At 53.8% G+C, this 13,600-nt stretch overlaps 1 protein-coding gene across 2 annotated transcripts in view; it reads right to left on the bottom strand.

Moving 5' to 3' along the window:
- Positions 1-13,600, bottom strand: part of LOC116939217 (rabphilin-3A-like) — a 116,082-nt gene that overhangs the window by 70,430 nt on the left and 32,052 nt on the right. For both annotated transcript variants that reach the window (XM_032947359.2, XM_032947360.2), the window contains exons 2-4: positions 5,935-6,040; positions 4,533-4,550; positions 3,435-3,569 (exon numbers count right to left, since the gene is read on the bottom strand). In XM_032947359.2, coding sequence (XP_032803250.2) covers positions 3,435-3,569; positions 4,533-4,550; positions 5,935-6,040 — 259 coding nt within the window. The remainder of the gene's footprint in view (positions 1-3,434; positions 3,570-4,532; positions 4,551-5,934; positions 6,041-13,600) is intronic.

Raw genomic sequence — 13,600 nt, 5'->3', positions numbered from 1 at the left:
GGGGATCTGTGTCTTTGTGTCCCTCTGCATCGTGGGGTTTGACTTGGACGGGATGCAGTGGAGGGGGGCTGGAGGGGTTTAGAGGCGACCCCTCCCCCCCCCCCCAGACTCTCCGCCCCCCTCCCACTTGGCGTGTGGTTGTCACTTTAATAAATTTGTGCTCCCTGCAGACGTGAATCGACGGTGCACTCCGCCTTCTTAATCTAATTAATGGGGGGGGGGGGGGAGAGTGGGGGGGGGGGGTCTGTGGGGTCCAGGGGTGTCCGTGCCACGTGGTCAGCGCCGCACTGCGCTGCGGAGCCCAGACCGGACCCCCCCGAGTTCGATTCCTGCTCCAGCAGATGACGTCTGACTGCGGCGAGAGAATTATTGTTATTTTATTTTGTTTAAATCGCAACCGATCCTGACGGGTCGTCCCACTGCTGAGTCTCGTCGATTTCCTGAGCCTGCTTTTGTTTATATATATAAAAATGAGTACCTGGTGCGGTGTGTAGTAAAGGATCGACACTCGGGGAGACAAAGGCGGCCGGGCGTGGTGTCCGGCCACCCCACCCCGATCGTGCGCCGTGCCGGCCTTTGTAGGTGCTCGCAAACAGCACTTGCCCCTACACTCTGTTAAAGGCTCTACGGAAGATCTTTGTGGTGTCGGCCTTCGTAGGTGCTCGCAAACAGCACTTGCCCCAACAGTCTGTTAAAGGCTCTACGGAAGATCTTTATCTTTGTGGTGTCGGCCTTCGTAGGTGCTCGCAAACAGCACTTGCCCCAACAGTCTGTTAAAGGCTCTACGGGAGATCTTTGTCTTTGTGGTGTCGGCCTTCATCGGTGCTCGCAAACAGCACTTGCCCAAACAGTCTGTTAAAGGCTCTACGGGAGATCTTTGTCTTTTCTTTGCGTCTGTGTGCCTATGAAGGCGATCTGCGTGCACGTCTCAATATGTTGGATGAGCGGTGGTGGAGTGGTTAGCGCACTCGGGTCTGCAAGCACGCCGGCGATTTGTGGTGATGGCGTTGGAGGTGGTGTTTGTGTTTGTGGTGTTGGTGGTGGTGGTGGTGGTGTTGGTAGTGTTCGTGGTGGTTTTGATGGTGGTGGTGGTGGTGGTGTTGGTGGTTTTGATGGTGGTGTTGGTGTTGGTGGTGGTGTTGGTGGTGGTGTTGGTAGTGGTGTTGGTGGTGTTGGTGGTCGTTTTGGTGTTGGTGGTGTTGGTGGTGGTTTTGGTGTTGGTGGTGTTGGTGGTGTTGGTGGTGGTGTTGGTGGTTTTGGTGGTGTTGGTGGTGGTGGTGGTGTTGGTGGTGGTGATGGTGTTGGTGGTGGTGGTATTGGTGGTGGTGTTGGTGGTGTTGGTGGTGGTGTTGGTGGTGGTGTTAGTGGTGGTGATGGTGTTGGTGGTGGTGTTGGTAGTGTTCGTGGTGGTTTTGATGGTGGTGGTGGTGTTGGTGGTGGTGTTGGTGGTGTTGGTGGTGGTGTTGGTGGTGTTGGTGGTGGTTTTGGTGTTAGTGGTGTTGGTGGTGGTTTTGGTGTTGGTGGTGTTGGTGGTGTTGGTGGTGGTGGTGTTGGTGGTTTTGGTGGTTTTGGTGGTGGTGGTGTTGGTGGTGATGGTGTTGGTGGTGGTGGTATTGGTGGTGGTGTTGGTGGTGTTGGTGGTGGTGGTGTTGGTGGTGGTGTTAGTGGTGGTGATGGTGTTGGTGGTGGTGTTGGTGGTGGTGTTGGTGGTGTTGTTGGTGGTTTTGGTGGTGGTCGTGTTGGTGGTGGTGGTGTGCGTGTGTGTTTGTGGTGTGTTTGTGTGTGTCTGTGTGTGTTTGTGTGTGTGTGTCTGTGCGATTGTATCTGTGTGTTTCTGTGTGTGTGTCTGTGTGTGTTTGTGTGTCTGTGTGTGTTTGTGTATGTGTCTGTGTGTGTTTGCGTGTGTGTCTGTGCGATTGTATCTGTGTGTGTTTGTGTGTATGTCTGTGTGTGTTTGTGTGTGTTTGTGTGTGTGTTTGTGTGTGTGACTGTGCGATTCTATCTGTGTGTGTCTGTGTGTGTTTGTGTGTCTGTGTGTGTTTGTGTGTGTGTCTGTGTGTGTTTGTGTGTGTGTCTGTGTGTGTTTGTGTATGTGTTTGTGTGTGTCTGTGTGTGTCTGTGTGTGTTTGTGTATGTGTCTGTGTGTGTCTGTGTGTGTTTGTGTGTGTGTCTGTGTGTGTCTGTGTGTGTTTGTGTGTGTGTCTGTGTGTGTCTGTGTGTGTTTGTGTATGTGTCTGTGTGTGTTTGCGTGTGTGTCTGTGCGATTGTATCTGTGTGTGTTTGTGTGTGTGTCTGTGTGTGTTTGTGTATGTGTTTGTGTGTGTGTCTGTGTGTGTTTGTATATGTGTGTGTGTCTGTACGTTTGTGTCCGTGTGCGCGCGCCCGCGTAGGAAGCGGTAGTGGAGCGGTCAGCGCTAGGCTGCGCTACGAACTCAGCCACCTCAGTTCGAGTCCCGCTCACGGCCAAACCAGTGACGATTTTCTAAACCGGTCCCGGGCCTCCCATAGGTCGACTCGGCCTCAAATGAGTACCTGGTGCGATGTGTAAACATCGCCACTGGGGAGACAAAGGCGGCCGGGCGTGGTGCTAGCAAACCCACCCCCTCGTGTGCCGTGCCGGCCTTCATAAGGTGCTGCTACTCGCTGACAGCACTTGCCCCCAACAGTCTGTTAAGGCTACACGGGGGATCTTTGTCTTTGTTTGTGCTCGTGACTGATCGTCCCCCCCCAACCCGTCCCCGACTCTGATGGAGCGCTTGGTGTCACTTAGTGGAATGAGCGATCAGCGTTGTGCATCGTCAACACGCGCGAGCGAGTGACGGAGTGAGATGAGCCGACTACCCTCCCCTACTCACTACTCACTCCACGCAACCCCCCCCCATCCCCCCCCCATCCCACCCCCCCATCCCCCTACCCCCGCCCCGACTCTACTCCCACGATCGATCCGGGAGCGACTGCTAATCACTGCACTACGCGACCTGCGGAATCTTCATCCGTCGTGGTTATTCCTCCGATGGTGGTGGTGGTGATGACGACGCTGATTGTGGTTGCAGCTCCTCTCTCGAGAACAGCGGTGGTGTTACCATGACGACGAGGATGATAGTGGTGGTGGTGTTCATGGTGCTGTTGCTGATGGTAATGGCCATGACAATGGATTAACTATTGGTGATGCTGCCGCCGCTGCTGCTGATGGCATCTCTGCTTCTGACAATGAAGATGATAATGGAGATAATGCTGATGATGATGATACTGCTGATGACAATGGCGTTGCCGATGATGTCTCTTGCTTCTGAAAATCAATCTTGAATTGCTGATGGTAAAAAAAGACAATGCTGCTGTTGCTGATTCTCATGAAAATAATGATGATGGTGGTGGTGATATTGCTGATGATGATTCTGCTGCCGATGACGATGGTGATGGTGGTGATGGCGTACCCTATTCGCTCTTGCTCCTGGCTCTCCATGCGCTCTGCTCGCGTCATCACCTCCTGGATGATTCTCCTCTCCTCCTCCGTGAGCTCTACCTGCGGGAGGGTGGGGCCCGGCGGCTCGGGTGGGGGGCCCCCGAATCTGGGGGAGGGGGGTGAAGGGGCGTCACGGTGGCTATGAGATGTTGACTACCTCACCTGGTACGCAGGAGGTCGTGGGTTAGGTCCCGACCCTGACGCCTGCTGCTGTTTATTTGGAGTTTGCGTCTCTCTCCCTCTCATCATCATCATCACGGTGGCTATGAGATGTTAACTACCTCACCTGACACGCAGGAGGTCGTGGGTTAGGTCCCGACCCTGACACCTGCTGCTGTTTATTTGGAGTTTGCGTCTCTCTATCTCTCATCATCATCATCACGGTGGTTATGAGATGTTAACTACCTCACCTGATACGCAGGAGGTCGTGGGTTAGGTCCCGACCCTGACGCCTGCTGCTGTTTATTTGGAGTTTGCGTCTCTCTCTCTCACCATCATCATCATCACGGTGGCTAGGAGATGTTGACTACCTCGCCTGTTGTACAGGAGGTTGTGGGTTCGATCCCGACCCTGACGCCTGCTGCTGTATATTTGGAGTTTGCGTCTCTCTCTCTCTCTTCCCGTGGATTTTTCTCCGGGTCCTCCGGGTTTCCCCTCCACATTTCGAATCAACGTCACCACGCGTTTTGAGAATTCGGATGCTCTACATTTCCACGCGATAAGCCAACTCCGTTGAGCTATCATTTGTAATAGGCAGGTCGCTTCTGAATAAAAGAGCTACATCGCTAAGTGGGCCCTTACCTGGCAAAAGAAAAGAAAAAATTGGTTTCGTTGAGTCGGGATTTTTGGCTGTGGGTACAGGGAGGAGGAGAGAGGTTGGTTCCGTTATCAAGCCAGGCCACCTTTGTACAAAGGTAACGATTCTGCTACGGCTACGTCTGCGTCACGGTGGCGTGGAGATACTCTATCTCCAGCGCCTGGTACGCAGGACGAGCGCGTGGGCCCTGACTCGTCCTCACTCCACTCCCAATTCCTCCCTTCCTCCCCCGCGTCGTCTCCACTCGCTCACCTGTCCTCACTCGCAGCCCTGAGCAGAGAGAGACAGAGAAAGAGAGAGAGGAGTTGAGAGAGAGGGGGAGGGAGAGAGCGAGAGAGGACATGCAGACAAAGTTGATGGTCACATTGGAGCGATGACAACGGATAAGTTCCCATGGTGTGTGGGGGGGGACTTATTGACTTCCCACAAAATGTTACTCGTTTTATCGACCACCCACCCATGCCCGATGTGTTTAAGGGTAAAGACAAATACCCCGGAAAGCATCAATAGACTGTTGAAGCAAGTGCACCAATAGACTGTTGAAGCAGGTGCATCAATAGACTGTTGAAGCAGGTGCATCAATAGACTGTTGAAGCAGGTGCATCAATAGACTGTTGAAGCAAGTGCACCACTAGACTGTTGAAGCAGGTGCATCAATAGACTGTTGAAGCAAGTGCACCACTAGACTGTTGAAGCAGGTGCATCAATAGACTGTTGAAGCAGGTGCATCAATAGACTGTTGAAGCAGGTGCACCAATAGACTGTTGAAGCAGGTGCATCAATAGACTGTTGAAGCAGGTGCATCAATAGACTGTTGAAGCAGGTGCATCAATAGACTGTTGAAGCAGGTGCATCAATAGACTGTTGAAGCAGGTGCATCAATAGACTGTTGAAGCAGGTGCATCAATAGACTGTTGAAGCAGGTGCATCAATAGACTGTTGAAGCAGGTGCATCAATAGACTGTTGAAGCAGGTGCATCAATAGACTGTTGAAGCAGGTGCATCAATAGACTGTTGAAGCAGGTGCATCAATAGACTGTTGAAGCAGGTGCATCAATAGACTGTTGAAGCAGGTGCATCAATAGACTGTTGAAGCAGGTGCTGTAGGATGGTGGGTAGCGAGCACCACGCCCGGTGGCCTTTGTCTCCCCAATGTTTTTACGCACCGCACCAGCTACTCAATTTGAGGCTGAGTCGACCTAGGGGAGGCCCAGGACCGGTTCGGATATTCGCCACTGTTCTTGGTCGTGAGGCGGGAATTGAACGCGGGTTCGCCCCCACGTGTACCTACCCACACAAGCATACACCCACCCACTACCCACACAAGCATACACCCACCCACTACCCACACAAGCATACACCCACCCACCTACCCACACAAGCATACACCCACCCACCTACCCACCTGGTCCCAACTACACCCACCCACCTGCTCCCACTGTCACCCAACTGCTTCCACCGACAATGTACCCCCCCCACCCACCTGCTCCCACGTGACTGCTCCCACCTGCTCACACGTCACCTGCTCCCACCTGCCACACCACGTGACTGCTCCCACCTGCCACACCACGTGACTGCTCACACCACGTTACTGCTCACACCACGTTACTGCTCACACCACGTTACCTGCTCCCACCTCCTCACTCCACGTTACCTGCTCCTGAGTGCGCCCGGGTGTCGGTCTGGGGAGCCCCCCCATCGCTCCCCGACCTCGCTGAAGGCGCGGCCTCCCATGCCTCCCCTGGGCCGCCCTGGCATTCCTGACATGCGGACACAAAGACAAAGATCCCCCGCATAGCCTCATCAGACTGTTGGGGCAAGTGTTGTTAGCGAGCACTACTTATTAAGTCCGACACGACACACGACAGGGTGAGTTGGCCAGCACCAGGCCCGACCGCCTTTGTCTCCCCAGTGGCGATGTTTACACACCGCACCGGGTACTCATTTGAGGCTGCGTCGACCTAGGGGAGGCCCATGACCGGTTCAGATAATCGTCACCGGTGTTGGTGGCCGTGAGCTGGAATCGAACTCGGGTCGCCGGGTTCGTAGCGCACTAGCCGCTACACTCCCCACCATAACACACACACACGGGCACACGCGGGCACACGCACGCATTCATAACGAATCGGAGGAGTATTTAGTCTCGCCGAGTGTGCTTGATGGTTCTCCGGTGATGCTGATGATCGATAACATGGGTTTACGTTCGTGTCATATCCTCGATGTCTCACGTGACATGAGTCGTCATTGTTTTTGTAAACGATTTCTCTTTGCTTCATTGCTTTTTATTTTTGTGTCAATCGTTTTTTTTATTTTTTTTCCGCTGACCCAGGTCCACTCCATTCCAGCTTCCGATTCAGCACGGCTGGCCCCGTATGGTGCAAAAGAAAGTCAATATACATACATTCTTGATTTGAAGCTTTCGTGACGGCAGGAATCCATACTCTTTGGTTCTTTCGGTAAAGTCACGTAGGTAGAAAATTAATAATTCTATCTACCTGACTTTGCCGAAGGAACCAAAGGGTAAACAGACATTGTTTGACAATTGTTTTTATTGTACCCGGTAAGGGCCCATTGAGCCGTGTGGCTCGTTTTCAGAAGCGACGTGGCAATCGCATGTGGATAGTTCAACGCCGCGGCTTGTCGCCTGGAAATTGACTCTAAGCGCGTGACGCTGATTCTAAACGTTGGGGGGGGGGGGGGGGAAACCCGGAGGAGGGCCCCGAGAAGGAATCCACGCGACCACGTGGAGAGACGGAGAGAGACGCGCAGACTCAAAATCTACAGCAGGCGTCAGTGTCGAAATCGAACCCACGTCCTCGTGTATAAATAACAAACAGCCTGGAGTCTCCCTATAGAGTTCTCGCCCGGTTCAACAAAACGCAACTTGAGAATCCTCACCGGCAGCAGCAGTTTTCCCCGGCAAGACGTGGGCATTGACTGAACGATCTCTCTCCGTACGCGTCGCCTCCAATCGAGCTGTGAGCTGCAGTGATGTGCGGTGAGGTCAATGGCTGGGGAGGCACTGGCTAGTGTCAGGGCCAGATTCACACACTTAGGGGGGCGTGGCCTCACGGAGGAGGGCGTGGTCTCACTGAGGGGGGCGTGTTAGACACGTCCCCCTTCAGTGAGGCAGATGTAATAGCTGCCTCCCCTGGTGCTTTTTCATTGCAGTTTTACGACGAGGCCAGCGAGCCTGAATATCTTTATGCACGTACGTGAAATAAGTTACCTGGAGTATGGAAGGCGAGGACATGTAATGAAGGGGTCTACAAACATTACATTGGTGACATACTGAGATAGTAACAGGCACGCGCTTATTGCCCCCGCTCCATCCAGTTACTGAAGGGTTGCGCAATCAGAGGGGAGGCTGAGCTCGTCGCTGCCTCACCTCTCGTCTCTTCCTGCAGTATTTGCAGCGGAGCTCCGCAAATTTGGCGATTTTGACGATAAAAAATGATTGAAATCGTACAGAAATGACATTTATAACACAGATCAGTGGAAAACTCTTAATATTTATTTTATTTGATAATTCTTTTTTTTTACATTTCGTAACAGCTATTTTCATTGGGAGTATGACAGGGGAGGCTCTGCCTCCCCTGCCTCCCCTGACCGCACGTCCCTGGTGAGCTGTGGGGAGGGGGGCTCAGGTCTCCCCACTGCCCCCCCCCTATAACCGAGCTCAGCGGTCTTCAGCCAGTGGGGGCCATTCCACATTCCTATCGCGGGAGTACGTGGGGGCTTGGTTCGGGATTCGTGGGGGAGTGGAATTCGGACGAGATGGTGCCAGTGCGAAGTGTTTGGAGTGATGTGAAGGAGGATGAGGAGAGAGATTCGTGATTTCGGCTTGGTGAGGATTATGTTGGAAGAGGTGTGTGATTTAGCACAACGCAGTAATGATGATGGGGGGTAGTGGTGATGATGAAGAGGGGGGTAGTGGTGATGATGAAGAGGGGGGTAGTGGTGATGATGAAGAGGGGGGTAGTGGTGATTATGAAGAGGGGCGTAGTGGTGATGATGAAGAGGGGGGTAGTGGTGATGATGAAGAGGGGGGTAGTGGTGATGATGAAGAGGGGGTAGTGGTGATTATGAAGAGGGGCGTAGTGGTGATGATGAAGAGGGGGGTAGTGGTGATGATGAAGAGGGGGGTAGTGGTGATGATGAAGAGGGGGGTAGTGGTGATGATGAAGAGGGGGGTAGTGGTGATTATGAAGAGGGGGATAGTGGTGATGATGAAGAGGGGGGTAGTGGTGATGATGAAGAGGGGGGTAGTGGTGATGATGAAGAGGGGGGTAGTGGTGATGATGAAGAGGGGGTAGTGGTGATTATGAAGAGGGGCGTAGTGGTGATGATGAAGAGGGGGGTAGTGGTGATGATGAAGAGGGGGGTAGTGGTGATGATGAAGAGGGGGGTAGTGGTGATTATGAAGAGGGGCGTAGTGGTGATGATGAAGAGGGGGGTAGTGGTGATGATGAAGAGGGGGGTAGTGGTGATGATGAAGAGGGGGGTAGTGATGATGATGAAGAGGGGGGTAGTGGTGATGATGAAGAGGGGGGTAGTGGTGATGATGAAGAGGGGGTAGTGGTGATGATGAAGAGGGGGGTAGTGGTGATGATGAAGAGGGGGGTAGTAGTGATGATGAAGAGGGGGGTAGTGGTGATGATGAAGAGGGGGGTAGTGGTGATGATGAAGAGGGGCGTAGTGGTGATGATGAAGAGGGGCGTAGTGGTGATGATGAAGAGGGGGGTAGTGGTGATGATGAAGAGGGGGGTAGTGGTGATGATGGAGAGGGGGGTAGTGGTCATGATGAAGAGGGGGGTAGTGGTGATGATGAAGAGGGGGGTAGTGGTGATGATGAAGAGGGGGGTAGTGGTGATGATGAAGAGGGGGGTAGTGGTGATGATGAAGAGGGGGTAGTGGTGATGATGAAGAGGGGGGTAGTGGTGATGATGAAGAGGGGGGTAGTGGTGATGATGAATAGGGGGGTAGTAGTGATGATGAAGAGGGGGTAGTGGTGATGATGAAGAGGAGGGTAGTGGTGATGATGAAGAGGGTAATGAGGAAGTTGTGGAGTGCAAGGAGGGGAAGTGGTTGTGATGATGATGATGGTGGTGATAGTGATGATAGTGGTGGTGCTGGTGGTGGTGATAGTGATGATAGTGATGATGGTGGTGGTGGTGATGGTGGTGATAGTGATGATGATGGTGGTGGTGGTGGTGGTGATGGTGGTGGTGATGATGGTGATGGTGGTGATGGTGGTGTGGTGGTGGTGATGGTGGTGGTGGTGTTAGTGGTGGTGGTGATGATGGTGATGGTGGTGGTGATGGTGGTGGTGATGGTGATGGTGGTGATGGTGGTGGTGAATGATGGTGTGGTGGTGGTGAGTGGTAGTGGTGATGATGATGGTGGTAGTGGTGGTGATGGGGTGGTGGTGGTGGTGATGGTGGTGGTGGTGGTAGAGTGGTGAGGTATGTTATCATTACTATTATCATCATCATTATTATGTTAGTGTGAGCAACCCCTCCTCGCCGCCTCCGTCTCATATTTGATTGTGCCCCACTTAGCGTTCGAGTGTGACCTAAGACTCATAACAGTCGCACTCGGATAGACACTCCGAGAGAGACACAGAACAAAGACAAAGATCCCCCTATAGCCTTAACAGACTGTAGGGGCAAGTGCTGTTAGCGAGTAGCACCTATGAAGGCCGCCACGGCACACGAGGGGGTGGGTGGCCAGCACCACGCCCGGCCGTCTTTGTCTCCCCAGTGGCGATGTTTACACATCGCCCCAGGTACTCATTTTAGGCTGAGTCGACCTAGAGGGAGGCGCAGGACCGGTTCAAAAAATCGTCACTGCTGTTGGCCGTGAGCGAGAATCGAACCCGGATCGCCGGGATTGTCGCGCAGCGTAGCGCTAACCACTACACCCACCGCTCCCCAGGCACGGACGCAGCCACACAGACAGACACACCGAGACACTCGGAGCTGCCCTGCCCCCCGGCCCCCCGCCCCCCCAAACATCTCGCCCAATGTAACAGATCAATAACTGGAAGCACGCAATTAGTTCCTGCTGCATCGGCCTCTCGCCGCCGTCATGAATGACTCGAGGCGTCGTACACAGCAACCACCACCACAACCACAACCACCACAACCAACCACCACAACCACCACTACCACCACAACCACCACAACCAACCACCATAACCACCACCACAACCACCACCACAACCACCACAACCACCACCACCACAACCAACCACCACAACCACCACCACAACCACCACCACAACCACCACAACCACCACCACAACCACCACAACCACCACCACAACCACCACAACCACCACAACCACCACAACCACCACCACTACCACCACAACCACCACCACCACCACCACAACCAACCACCACAACCACCACCACAACCACCACCACAACCAACCACCACAACCACCACCACCACAACCACCACCACCACCACAACCACCACCACCACAACCAACCACCACAACCACCACCACCACCACAACCACCACAACCACCACCACCACCGCGGTCTTGCTGCGTTGTGCACTGCGAACCCGGCCACCCGAGTTCGATTCCCGCCCACGACTAACATCAGTGGCGAGCGATGGACTGTAAATATCGACACAGCTCGCTCTGGGCACCCCTCAGCCACTCCCTCGGCCAAGGGGAAGGCCCAGGACCGGCTCGGATAATCGTCACCGGTGATGGCCGTGAGCGGGAGTCGAACTCGGGTGGCCGGGTTCGCAGCACGGTGAGCCGACCGCTGCGATGCCGCTCCCCTGCGGCGCACAAAGATCACCTTCTCGTTTCTAGACGGCCTGTGACAGAGACTGTCGGGGGCAAGTGCTGTTGGTGAGCACCGAACGAAGGCCGGCATGGCACACCAAGGGGCGGCTCGCCAGCAGCACGCCCGGGCCGCCTTTGTCTCCCCAGCGGCGATGTTCATTTACACACAGGAGCCAACGCAAACACAATCGCGCACGCGCGCGCATTCTCAATTTATTTGCGAAGCGCGCGCGCATCCACGCGGCCGAGTCAACAGCCACCACCCTCACACCTCATCACCCCCCCCCCTGCCTGCCTCCTCTTCGCTCCTCCTCCTCCTCCATCTCTTCATCTCTCCGGCACCGCGCTGACCACGCGGTTCTGGTCGAGGTTTTTCCCTCCTCGACGATAGCGGGCGACAATAAACGACGCGCAAGTGGGGGGGAGGGTTCGATCCGTCCCCCCCCCCTCCACCCCCATCCCCCCCCTTCCCCCTAAATCTTGGGCATCGATCCGTGGTAGAAACTGCAAAAGGGCAACTTGGAGTCCACCAGGGGCGTCGTTTGCATTCCGGAATCCATCTGCACTTGGCCTGGCCCATCAGCCGTCTCTCCTTTGGGGCGGCTCAGGCCGAAATTGTTTGAATTTTAGCGACGCAGATCTTGTTGTGTGATGCCGCGTGGGAGAGGTGACAGGGGTGAGGAATGTTTGTTTGTGGTTAATGATGATGATGATGAATTGATACCGCTGCTGATGATGATGAATTGATACCGCTGATGATGATGAATTAATACCTCTGGCCACGTGTTTTTTGCTGCTGCTGCTGCTAATGATGACGATTGTGACGACAACGTTGGTGTTGCGTCTGTTTATGATGACGGTGATTATAATGATGATGATGATGAAAGTAACGATTATTAAACCAATGTTGCTGATGATTATAATGGTCATCATGAATATGATAATGATTATAATGATCATCATCATAATGATGCTAAGTCTTTTTATATATATAATTTGCAGAAATTCCTTTCCCGGAGGGGACGGATAGGAGGGGAGCTGCGAGATGGGAATGCCCTCCGCCCCCTCCTCTTTAACCGGGCGTGGTGCTAGCCACCCACCCCCTCGTGTGCCGTCCCAACCTTCGGAGGTGCTCACTAACAGCACTTGCCCCAACAGTTTGTTAAGGCTACACGGGTTGTTCTTTGTCTTTGGTGTCAATAATGATGATGGCGGTTTTCAGTAGGATGACGAATAAGATGCGTTCTATCACAATGAAGCTGACGATTCAAGATGATTTGTATAGTTACCCGTGATGACCATGATGATGATTATTTGGATGCTATTTCTCTTGATTCACACGATAAGCTATCGAACCCTAACCCGAACCGAAATAACATTTCACGCGAGCTCCATTGAACCATCAAAAGAATTTCGCCAAAATCCGCTCGCAAACTCAAGTACCCATCTCGCTCTCTCTCTCTCTCGGGTGCAAGGAATGCGAAACGGCGCGGGTATGGCCTCCGTCGAGCAGTGGATAGAGAATGTCGTGCCTGTGTGTAATCTGCGAGCGCAGACACCCTGTACTGTGAAGCAATCGGGCCACGCGTCGCTCCATAATTTATGTCGCCTCGACAGAGACGCGTACACTCGGTACGCAACGCGACTAGCAATGCGGTGCAGACACAGACAGAGACACCGCACACAGACAGAGACACGGGCAGAGACACCGCACACAGACAGAGACACGGGCAGAGACACCGCACACAGACAGAGACACGGGCAGAGACAGACAGAGACACGGGCAGAGACACCGCACACAGACAGAGACACGGGCAGAGACACCGCACACAGACAGAGACACGGGCAGAGACACCGCACACAGACAGAGACACGGGCAGAGACACCGCACACAGACAGAGACACGGGCAGAGACACCGCACACAGACAGAGACACGTGCGGATAGACAGACAGACGAAACCGAGAGACACGCGGACACCGGGAGGCACGCAGACGCAGAGAGAGACAGAGAGACACAGTGAAGGAGACACACGCAGAGACAGACACGAGCCCTCGTACACAACGTGATGAGCAATAGGATGCAGACACATGGACACACAGGGACACCACACAGACAGAGACCGAGATACACACAGACACAGAGAGACAGACACGAGACACACGCAGAGACAGAAACGAGCACTCGTACACAACGCGATGAGCAATAGGATGCAGACACATGGTCACACAGGGACACCACACACAGACAGCGACCGATATACACAGAAAGACACACACAGGATAAAGACAAAGATCCCCGTTATATCCTTAATATTGGGGCAGGTGCTGTTAGCGAGCACCTGTGAAGGCCGGCACGATCCAATGAGGGGCGGGTACCCAGCATCACACCCGACCGCCTTTGTCTCCCCGGTGCCAATGGTTTTACACGCCGCAACAAGTACTTATTTAAGGCTGAGTGGACCTAGGAACGGTTCAGATAATTGTCACTGGTGTTGGTGGCCGTGAGCGGG

This window comes from Petromyzon marinus, chromosome 5, assembly GCF_048934315.1.
Source record: "Petromyzon marinus isolate PM22_M1 ecotype Great Lakes invasive population chromosome 5, UKy_Petmar_22M1.pri1.0, whole genome shotgun sequence".
Taxonomy (NCBI): Eukaryota; Metazoa; Chordata; class Hyperoartia; order Petromyzontiformes; family Petromyzontidae; genus Petromyzon; species Petromyzon marinus.
This window is presented reverse-complemented; position numbering and strand designations above follow the sequence as displayed.